Source organism: Lacerta agilis, chromosome 3 (assembly GCF_009819535.1).
Source record: "Lacerta agilis isolate rLacAgi1 chromosome 3, rLacAgi1.pri, whole genome shotgun sequence".
NCBI classification, from domain to species: Eukaryota; Metazoa; Chordata; class Lepidosauria; order Squamata; family Lacertidae; genus Lacerta; species Lacerta agilis.
The window spans coordinates 110,368,442-110,380,256 of NC_046314.1; the positions used below are offsets into that span (position 1 = coordinate 110,368,442).

At 43.6% G+C, this 11,815-nt stretch overlaps 1 protein-coding gene across 2 annotated transcripts in view; it reads right to left on the reverse strand.

The window, feature by feature from the left end:
- Positions 1 to 11,121, reverse strand: part of BCL11A (BAF chromatin remodeling complex subunit BCL11A) — a 162,595-nt gene extending 151,474 nt beyond the window's left edge. Inside the window, exons 1-2 of one of the 2 annotated variants that reach the window (XM_033145131.1) lie at positions 10,478 to 11,121; positions 3,166 to 3,495 (exon numbers count right to left, since the gene is read on the reverse strand). In XM_033145131.1, coding sequence (XP_033001022.1) covers positions 3,166 to 3,495; positions 10,478 to 10,532 — 385 coding nt within the window. In that variant the 5' untranslated portion in view covers positions 10,533 to 11,121. The remainder of the gene's footprint in view (positions 1 to 3,165; positions 3,496 to 10,477) is intronic. The other variant, XM_033145130.1, reaches the window with a different exon arrangement.
- Between the last annotated feature and the right edge of the window lie 694 nt (positions 11,122 to 11,815).

The window sequence follows — 11,815 nt, forward strand, 5'->3', positions numbered from 1 at the left end:
ATAACTGAAGTTCACAATAGAAGCTGACTTACATTTTGAACATGCAAACAAATCAAGCCAAGCTTTTTAGGAATTACAATTAGTAGTTTAAAAGGGCAAAAAATGTGCATACTAAAAATTAGAGATAAACGAAATTAAAATAGCTAAGTTGCTGGTATCCACAAAACAGTGGATGGGAGCCTTCCTATCACACAGAACTCTTCTTCAGGCAAAGCAAAAAAAAAAAAAAAAACCCCAAAAATTGCAGCTATAGCTTATTTGCATTATGCCTTATTTTGGAACACTTGCACCTGAAGAAGAATCCTACAAAATCTGAAAACTTGGATCTGGCTGGCCTAGTAAAAAGTATTTCTTTCCTTGCTCTGCCTCTTTGTTTGTTCAGAGGAAGTACAAGGTTTTAACAACATGAGGGGACATGCAAGTTCTACTAAAGATGCATACAAAAAAGATCTGAAGAAAATAATGTATGTGGTGATTTATCCATAAGCCATTTAGTACAAAACTTCATTCAAATTCAAAATTCCAGCAAACTGCAAATGGACAAATTAAACATTGTGGCTTTTTGGATGCTTTGAAGTTGGCAATCACTTTCAATGTTCGTTATGTTCTAACTCTGATGAAAAATAACGATTTCAGCAATAAAATCTAAGCACTGCTTCCCATGCATGCTCACTCAGACACACACTATTCCACTAAAGGAAACAACCCACTCTGCAAAACCTGTGTGCACACAAATGACACTTAAGTTCCAATCTTAGCGGCCCCGAAACCTGAACTATAATGTTTAGAAAGATAACATTTCAAAAAGGCGGCAAATGCTGATGCCTCAACTATGTTCCAGAACTATTAAGTTTATTTTAATTACTGTATTTTAGGTACGGGGGGTGGGGGGTGGGGAGAGGACTGAGAATGTCCTTCTGTTCCTAACATTTGAGATGGGGAAAACACCAAAGACCACTTCTTCTGCTGCTGTAGCCCTACCAACTTTGACAGGACTATGCCAATTTAAGTGGACTTTGAACTGCACCCGTACTTAGCCTGAGAGAGAGAGAGAGATTGTGCATAAGGCCAGATGGGGCAGGGAGATGCAACGCAGCATGTGATTTACACACAGTCCTTCTCCTAATACCACAATATCCCTTAGGCTATTAAAACAAGAGTACAAGTGATACTTTATGCTAACTCTCCCGGCCTTTCCTTTTGCTTAACAGATCTATGTCATTTCTGGTGCTGCATATTTTTAAAAGCAGCCTCCTCCTCCTCCTCTTTAAAGGGATAGCCACCTTTTGCCAACTGTATCCTAACAACGAATAGGGGCCCTTATTAGCCAGGCGGAATTAACGGGCCTCATATTAACTTCCAAACATCTTCTCACTTAATTTTATTTTTATGCAACACACACATACATGCAGATGCTAAAGCGCTTTGCCAGTAATCACAATTATAGATATAGATAGATGGATAGATAGATAGATAGATAGATAGATAGATAGATAGATAGATAGATAATCAGCTGCAAAGAATGACATCCATTACTTTTATTTTCTCTGCCCCCCCTTGCCCCGTTTAATTACGCATCGGGATTTGTGCCGCTGCCCGGGGGGGGGAGCCAATCCACCTTGGACATTTGTATGGGTGGCATGTGGCGGTGTAAAGCCTCTGAAGAAAATCAAGATACATCTGTCAAAACCACATCAGAGACAAGAGACAGCGGGAGTGGGGGGGGGCATTTATCATTTGGCTGAAGAGGCAGGATTGCAAGGAAGCAGGCCTCCTCCCCTGTCAAACCAACCTTTTGAAATTTCCAACGTGCCCTTAAACTTTTCGAATACGCGAGCCTGCGCGCCTCAGCAACTGCCCTCTCTACTCTGGCCTGGGCAGTGGAAAATGGCATCTTAAAGTCAAGGTCAGCCGTGTCACTTCGCCAAGGGGCTGCCTTTAATTACAACCCACTCCGTGACAGCCAATATGGATCGGAGGCTGGGGGAGATGTTAACCCTTCCTCCTCTACACGCACCCTTTGCAAGCCGGAGTTTGCAAAAAATAATAATAATCCGAAATTAAAAGAAGAGAAAGGAAAGCAACCGGCTCCAGCAGACATGAGGAAAGCAGCTACAATTTAAAAAAAATAAAAAAACGATAAGAGCAGGCATGTGGCATTCAAATGAGTTTTTTTTTTGGCATCCTGGAATGAATTGCATGCACAGACCGTTGTGATCATGCTGAGGTTTTAGCTATCTAAACACTTGGGGGTGGGGGTTCCCCAGCTTCAACTGTGCCTTGACAGGCTGGCACTAACAAAGCACAGGCTTCAGAGGCGGTTCCAACTAGAAGGCCAAGCGAGCTTTTTCCACCCCTCTCTGTATCGTTGCTTAGTGGTGTGGGACTGGATTTGTGGAGATGGGAGTGAGGGGAAGGGAACCTCATGGGTCTCTGGACCCAAGAGAACCACAAGAATAACTGAACCAGGAGCAAGAGGCCAGGACTGACCCTATGGTCCAAATGTAGAGTTTACAAAGGAATCGTTTTTGCACAGCTGTGCTGGGGTTATAGCGGGCATTTCACACAACAAGCAGATAAAATGCAGTAGACAGACCCACATCCCTTAAACAAGCAGGGGGCAGCTGCCAATCAGACCTCCCTAGCACGTGTTTCCTGCTAGAAGCGTTTCACGCTTCTGTCCCACCACGTTGACTGCACAAAACATTTGTGTCAACACCAGTGTGACCACATTAAAACACGACTGTGAAGTATGACGCTGCAATGGCATGTTCCCACCTTGAAGTGTGTAGGAAGGCATCAGTGGAAATGCAGACACAAATACAGGCTGTTGGGCAGAGGGGCAGGGAATCTAATCGTCATATACTCTCTGGATGACCACACCTGGAACAGCCAGCAGGAGTCAAAGGGACAGGTGCGGAAGTCGAAAAGAAAGCAGCTGGAAACATAACTCAATGGTGCAGCACAGGAATTGTGATTTTTAGGAACGTCTGTGTGTGTGCATACTTGACATGAACATCTTTAACTTGTGAACTGGCAGGTGAAATTTCAGAAAAACAGGCCTCTTACTAAACTTCTAGATTTCTAACAGGAAACCCCCCCAACAACATGCTGGTGCTTTCTCCCGCGTCCCCATTCTCCCCCCCCCCCATCGCTTCGATTTACCTGCTATATGTTCCTGTTTAGGGCAAATTCCTCTAGATGACGTTGACAAACAATCGTCATCCTCGGGTGTGACCTGGACGCCAACCTCCACGGGATTGGATGCTTTTCGCAGCTCGCTCGGCGAGGGCGAAGGGGGCTTATCCACAGCCTTCTCTAGGCAAAGACTGCCATTGCATTGCTTCCGTTTGTGCTCAATAAAAATAAGGATGTCCCCCAAAGGAAAGTTCATCTGACACTGGCCACAGGTAAGGAGGTCGTGGTCCCCTTCTGGAACTCCCAACGTACCATGATCTGGTTCGTCATCCGTGAGAATGGCTTCGATAGGTTCGGCTGTAGTCAAAGGAAGAGAAGAAGACAATGTTCAGGAACCTTGTAGGAACACAGACAGCTGCCTTAACCTGAGTCAAGAGAACTGGCCTGTCTAGCTCAATACTGTCCACACTGACTGGCAGAGGATAATTAGTAGTAGAAGCTAGGCTTAGAGGCAGGGGGCAAGTGGCATGCGCTGTCCTTGAACACAGCAGACCAAACATTACAAAAACCAGGAAAGCTGAAAAGCTGTGCTATCTCACCTCCCAAAATCAGCAATAGTGCTATGGGTATTTTTTAAATAAAAGATTATCCATTGCACTCTGTACAGCAGTCATTCAGGAATAAGATGCACTACATTAATGTCATTAAGACCTTTCCATAAAATAAATTTTGGGGGATGACACACCACAGGGGCATGGCATGAAACATAACCCCATTTTTTAAAGTTCTCTTTTGCTTTTTAAAAAGACAAACAAGATAAAGCCAGTCCAACCCCGACCGCAAGACAGCAAAAGAGCTTCCTCTTTATAGCATGTTGTCATTCAACAGGAAAACGAATTTATCAGCGATGTCAAGCAGTCCCATCAGAAGCAAAAGAAGCTATAATGAATTATGAGCAATTCAGACTCCCTCTCCCTCTGTTTTTGTTTCTCTTTTTTAGAGGGCCCTGAAAAGCTGCTTTTTCCAGATTAACAATGAATGAATAAACTTAAAAATCACTGATTATATGGTTATTCCTGTTCTCCAAAAGTGAGGCTAAGAAAGCTATCTCTTGGTATTCCCATGCACATTTTTTTTTAAATTTTACTGAAAATCTGCACGTGTGCTTACACTCTTATATTGTATGTTAGGGATGGTATGTGTTTGCTTTACGGTGCAGGTATGCATAAACATGCATGTACATGAATATTATAAGAAGGTATCATCACAAGATGATGAAAAAAGCTTGCTTGTGCGTCTGACAGGTGGCACATAGCACCCAAACAGCCCTACATTTTCCACAGGGACATTTCTGTGCCACATATATATAGGTACATGCAGGAATGCAGAGGATAGCCAAGAACAACTCTCTAAAATAATCCAACAAAGAGAAAAATCAAAGGTAATCTGTAATGATTCTATAAATCGACCCATCGTATTATTATTGTCATGTTTTCTAAAAGTGATTCTCAACCACACCACCCATATTTTTGTATCCAAATATATATCTATGAACAATTGCTCCTTGCAATTTTGAGAAATAAGGCACTCTTAAAGATCTAAGAAAATAAGCCAATTAGCCTGAGGTAGGATTTATACACACACACACACATATACACACCCATCCCCAAGAAAGGAATGCCCCTATCATTCAGAATGTATTAACAGTGCTGGCCTTGATAAGGTAAAAATCTGTATAAAGACAACTAAATTCCAGCTTTCATAACCAGAGTGGTTAAGTCCTTTCTTTAGATTTGGACAACCTTTCCTAATGTTGTCAAGAGTTGATTAATTTCCAGAAAGCTCCATTAAGAGCTTGTTTCTGCACACACAATTGCCAGTGGATAGTTTAACAAGGCAGATTCATACAGTATTAGTAAACTCAATCTCAACTCCATTTTTATTTTTATTTTGTTACTTTCTGCTGGCAAAAAGAGTCTTTCAGAGAGAAACAGAAAAATCTATTCCAGAGTGTATTTCTCTGGATCTACAAGCCAGGACTTAAAACTACAAACATGAAATTGCGCCCTTACAAAATATCAAAAGCAGCTAGTTAAGGAAAGTGTGGAAGGACGCAACACCTCAACAGTTAATCAGCCTGACCTTCTTTAGCATGCGGCCAATTTCACGTTTAATGAACTTAAAGCCACAGAGAATCAAAAAATAGATTTTTAATTTGACTGCACCATATTGGAACAGATTTTGATAAAGTGCATGAAAAAATTACAGCACACTCAGGTTAAATTTATTTCAGTCCTATCTAGGCAGCGTATTTGGAAGAAGGGGGAATCAAGAGTAATTCCCAACCATGCAGAATAGCGTAATATTTTAAGAGACTGCAGCTCTCGTATCTGGACTCCAAATAGTACCCTACAGATACAGTCTCTCTCTATATACATATTTTGCCTCAAGCTTTGCTCCTAATTTAAGAAAAGGTCAATTACAGAAATATAGAGGATAGGTTTTTACTTATATTGTAAATTCTCCTGTACAGAGGTTTCATATCAGATCCTTTGACCATAAATAGCACAGTGACATAAATATTACACTGACAACCCTTATTCTTCATTTTAGGAGAAAGAATATCAGGCTGCATTTTTACAAAGTGGCAAGCAACACAAGGCCATGTTCTCCCTTTGAAAGACACTTAAAACTTGAAATAATCACCATCACTACCAACCCAGTTGCAAACTTCAGAGCACAGTCTAAGCAGCAAAAATGTCAGAACAATTAAATATTTCTCAGCGACAGCAACTTCTCCCTAAGCAATTAAAAAAAACTGCAATATTTTAGGCCTGAAGTGCTTGTGAAATTAGTAATATGGTTTAGCAAGGCGAGACAGAACCTTTTTTCCAGGCAGTTAAAATTAATGCTAAATAATGGGCATCAAAAGAGATTTCTTGTGAAGCCCATGAAACTGGTTGAATTCTCATCAAAACCAGTAAATGAAGAGGCAGCTGAAAAACGTTGTTGATTACACCTCTGCATTCAGCCAATTAATTTTATAGGAGGCAAAGTTCTTGAAAATAACAAGATATTCAAATGTACCGATATAAAACCCATACCCTGCACATATTTTTCGGTGCTCTTAACGTAAATGATTGCTAATTAAGAAGAATGATAGCGCAGTGTTTGAAACAGGATTGGCACAGAGCTTGCTCCAAAAGCTTTCCTAAAGCAGAGAAAGCATGGTATTGCTGTTATTTGAAACCAGGTGCACAAGTACCTAATTTATTATTATTATTATTATTATTATTATTATTATTACTGCTAATCCTGAATTGCATGCTAGGTTTTTTTTTAATTCAGTAACCACCACTTCCACTATATTTTGTGCATTTGATTTTTCTGTTCAGATCAATGGATCCTCAAGAAAAATAGGTATCTTAGCTGCACTTTATAAGGAGTTGTTGTTATTTATTATTATTATTATTATTATTATTATTATTATTATTATTAAACCTCAGTATTTCACAGGGCCATGGATTTCCACTTATTTCCAAAGAACAGAAGGGAGGATGAAAGAAGAGAGGAAGGAAAAACAAGAGGGCACATTCCTGATTTTTTATATATATAAAAAATGTGTCTTACATTTTCGAAAAAATGGATCTGCAAGGAACAAGCAATGAAACCTCAACCAGAGAGAAACTAAACACACAGCAGCCTCCCAAAATATTTTAAAACAAATATATGTATAAAAAATAAAAATAGAATTCAGTCGCCCAGATTCAAGTTTGCTTCCAAGGGAATGCTAGGATTAGTTTAGTGGTTTGAAGCAGCACATGAAAGCCGAGCTGGAGAAGTGGAAGAAGGGTGAATTAAAACACGCACGAAAGAAGAACAGGAGTGACCGTGTAGTATTGAGGTGAACGGAGATCTGGAAGCGAACTTGGGAAAGAGCGGAAAACACAATGGGGAGGGGGGAGAGAAGTGCTAGGCAGGGAAGCCTCATCGGCAAACACGTGCAAGCCAAGCCAAGGTATTTCCTGGCCTCGACTGGGGCCAGCCGTTCTCTTTTGGATCTACTTTAAAAACAAAAAACCCAGCTCTATTTATTTTCAAAAGCAGCGATCAGCTTTCAAATAGGGTCCGGGAAAAGGGAGGGGGGGCGGATAACAGATCCCCACCAAGCCACCCAAACAAAAGCAGATGCTCTTGCAAGTCAAGCCAAAGAATCAAAAAGTCGCCGGGAAGAAAACAGCATCCTGGCATCTCTGCAGAGTTTGCCTTCTTTAACAATCTAAGGTGCATCTGTGGGAAAGATTTTAACATACTTCTTGGGGAGGGTCGTCTCTTAAGTGTTTTATATAGGACATGTTTAATAAGAGGGTATGACAGGGCAAATCCATGTGTCAAAGGATCGACTATTTCCCCCTTTTTAATTTCGCCGTGTTTTTTTTCCCCTTAACGTGGGCACGCGGGGGGGGGATTTCTTTGGAGTGGGGGTGGGTCTCACAGGAAGAATGAAAGCTTTTAACAGATATATTCTGGAAGGAGGACTGCTTGTAAAGGTTCAATCTGGAAGCTTTAAGCATTACCCTAAAATAAAAAACTAAAGACAAAGAAGGAGGGGTGGAATTATTGGGTGCGGGAGGGAGAGAAGGGGGGGGGGTTCTCTACCCCACCCTCACCCCTTCTTCCTTTGCCCAACGAGAAATGTAGAAAATTAAAAGATGGGAGCAAAACGGATCAGGTTCAAGTTCGCTGGGGTTTCTTGATCTCACTCTGCCTCCTAGTGGCCAAAACTTGCATTTTTAAAATTAAAAAGGCAAAGAATTGTTTTAACTCCACTCCCACACAGATCGCCCCCCCCCCCATCTCCTCCTTTTCCACCCTGAGCCCCAAGGCTCAGAATTGAGGGTGGGGACAGGAAAAACCAAACTTGCATAGCAACTGTACTTAGTGCCCCTAAAACACTCTCACTCCCCAATATCATTTAAACAAACAAACAAACAGGTTGCATTTTTGTGTATGTGTCTATTCCTTTTTTTAAACTGTTAAGATCTCTAGGAATTTGGTGTGGGTGGGAAGCCAGGGGATTTAAGGTTGGGGGTTTAGTTTGCAAATCTTGAAGTGGGGGTGGTTCCACGGGGGGGCTTTTTTTTCAAAAGCACCATTTTGCCCTTTCTTTCCTCACCCCCCCCTCTCCCACCATGGTATGTTTGAGATAAGAGTCAAATTAGGTTATCAGTCTGGCTGAAGGAAGGGAGAATCTCGCAACGTGTTTGGGTGGCGATAGGACGTCCTAAAGTGTGACAGTTATATTGCAACACACAACGTACCGTTCTGCATCTTAAAAAAATGTTTTAAAAATCAGCAGGAGAGGGGGTGTGAGATAGAAAAATAATCTGCGGAGAAGCTCTGAAAATACATCTTCTTTAACCCATGCAATTTGAGAGGGGGTGTTGCTTTTAAAATCTATCGCTGGGTCACTTCAACTAAGCGTATGTGTTGCAAAAGCGATATTACTTTGCATTGCAATTCAGACAGAGGTTATGGATGGGGGGGGGGGAGGCTACAATACAAACTTTTGCAAAAGCCCGGGAGGGGGCTTTCATCTTGCAAATTAGAAGAGGAAAGGGCAACAAAACATCCCCCTGCCTTAAAAAGAAAAAGCATGCAAATTTCTCTTTTGCAAACACTACTTGTACATTTCATCTCTTCCTCTCTTCTCTCCCCACCCCCCACACCTCGCCAGCCCGCCTTCAACCAACCATCTCAAGTCCAGACCAGACTTCCCTTTTGTGTTTGCTAGCAAGCACGGCTCAAGCTTTTGTGCACCGCTTGGCTGGGAGAAAGGAAGCCTGTGCGTTGCAAAAAAACAACACACCATTAAATAAATATCAGCATTTAAATAAAAAATAGGAGGGAGAAAAAACCCTTTTGGTATTGAGTTGTCTAAGAGTGGGATGGTTGTCAATTATTTATTATTACTATTGGTAATCATTTTCCCATTGTGATCAGAGACAACAGGATCTAGCCTTCTGGGTTTTTTAAACAGAAAATCTATATAGCTTGCATTTGTGCGCCTCTATGCGTATACGTTGTTTTCATTCCCCCCCCCCTTTTTCCAAAGCCGTTTCTTCTCCTGCTCTGTTTTCCTGGCAGCGACTCCGCAGCACACGAGGCGCTTGTAAACATTCAGACACGAGTTTTTTCCCAATCAAAATCCACTTCCACTTTTTTTTTCTTTTTTTCTTGAAAATCTTCCAAAAAATAGTACGAGGAAGGGAGAGGAAGGGAATTCCTCTCTCTCACACACGCACACGCCGCGATCTTTCTCGCCGCCTTCGCTCCATGCATGCAGAAACCCAAGTTTCTGCAAAGCAGGAGTTTGGGTGCTGAGGAGGGAAGGGGGAGGGAGGGGGTGAAAAAAGACTGTTGGTAAGAGCTTGGGGGGGCGGTGTTGTGGAGGAAGGAGAGCTTAATCGTGGCGGTAGTAGCAGAGAAAAGCAGCCGATCTCCGGCCCAAAACAGACACCACGTCTGCCCTCTTCGTTGCCCTTTCGCTGTGCGGAGCTTGGCGGTGGGGGGGGGGGAGAGAGAGAGAGAGAGAGAGAGAGAGAAAGGAGCGGGACACGCAGCGAAGGGTGGGGGTTGGCGATCTCCCACCACCCCAGATCTCGCCAGTGGAGACAAAAGAAGCAGCGAGAAGGTCCCCCCTTTTGCACCTTTTAGTGTCTACAAAAAGGGGGCTCAATTGAGGGAGCAAAGCAGATTTGAAAAAAGGGGGAATGTCTCCTTAGCCTATATGACAAGGCGCCCCAAGAGTTCCTAATCTCGATCTCTTTGCCCGTGTGAAATGAGAGCATCGACTCCCGATTCAAACCGTACACATCTCTTTTTCTCACTTTTTCCTCCTCCTTTTTCAAAAGCTCGCCTCCCCCCACCCCACCCCGCAAGCACAGAAAAATGTGTATTTGCTCGCTTGCTTTAAGTTGCAATTCATTTGTAAGCTGCAGGCGCGCGCGCGCGCACACACACACACTCGCGCTCTCTTCCGGCAAAATATAGCAGAATCAACTGGAGAAAGAAAGAAGAAAATAAAGGGAACTTTGAGAGACAGCGTGCTTGCCAACATGAGCTTATTTGAAAAGTAATCTAGGTGGTAGCGATAAAAAGAGGGGGGCTGAGTTTTAAGGTGAGTTGCTTTTTGTGTTCCTTGCAAAACTAAAAAAAATGCATGCACAAAAGGTTGGAATTTGCAAAATGCAAACCAAATTTAATTATTTTATATATATTCTATATCTTGCAAGGGAGAGGGAGGTAGAAAGGAAGGAGGCGAGAAGGTTTTACTTACGTGAAAATTCCCGTTTGCTTAAGTGCTGGGGTTTCCCTTGCTTGCGGCGAGACATCGTGGTGTTGGTGGCTCGGGCGGGCGCGCGCGGAGCTCTCTCGCTCGGATCACATCGGGAAGCGCCGGGTGAGCAAGGAAAGAGACTCCAGAGAAAATATCTTCATCAATGTCTTTTGACATCCAAAATAAATTAGAAATAATACAAAGATGGCGCGGGGAAGATGAATTGTGGGATAGCAGTCATGGCTTTGCTTTTTTTTCTTTTGCTTTTTTCCCCCTTTCTGTGCAAGAGGGAGAGAGGGAGAAAAAAAGGAGAGAGAGAAAGGAGAGAGAGAGAGAGAGAGAAAGAGAGATGAAAAAAATGGCAAAAAGCCCCCCTGAGCTGCAAGTTCAAGTGCGGACGTGACGTCCCTACGAACTTGAACGTCAAGCGACTGGATGGACACAGACATAGAAAACATGGGCAGGGCGAAACTGGAGGGAAGGGGAGGAGGGAAGGACTGCGCCACGCCAATGGACAGTCATCGGGGGCTGGACATGATCAAGCAAAAGAGTGAGGGGGGGAGCCCGGCGCAGGGCAAGCCAATGGCCAGGGAGGGGGGGGTTACCCTCCGAGGCATCAGGCACACGCGGCGGCGGCGGCTGCTCCTCCGGAGGGAGGAGTGGTAGAAGACGGGGGGGGGGGGTGGAGAGGCAGAGGGAAGGCGAGAGAGGCGTGCGTAAAGGCGCGCACCAGCCCAGGAGAGTGAGTGACCAAGAAGAAAAGGAGGCACGTTGGTTTCGGAAGAAAGGGGGGGGAGGCCTCTTTCTTTCTTTCTTTTTTAAATTAAGCCAGGAGGGAAATTTAAAAGCTAGAAAGGGAGAGGGGCGGGGAAAGCGCGTAAAGAGAACAAACATCTCTTAAGTCAAAAGCCACGGCAAGCCGGTGTCCCCTTTTTAAAATATTTTTCGCAGCGAGTTGCTGCTCGCAATTGACCGCGCAATTAAAAAGAAAAGGGTTTTGGGGAAGTGGTGGCAATCGGGCGAAGTGCGTGCCTACAATGTCAGGGTTGTCGCGCGGATTTTCCCTGGGGAGTTCACACGGCAGAGCTGGTGTTTGTGGGCGCGCGCGCGCCTCGCTCCGGCGGGCAGGTACACTGCTCCTAACCAGGGAGGCTCCTCCTGGCTTGTCAGGATTCGTATCCATGGACAGCGCTTCCTCCCTCGAATTGGTCTAAATCTAAGCAAGTGGCCTTTGCATGAATTAATGCGAAATGAAGTGCCCCAGGGGAGAGAGAAAAACTCCCTGGTCAGCAGGGGGTTCGAATCCTCGCCCTGCAACAGACAAAAGCGCGCACACTT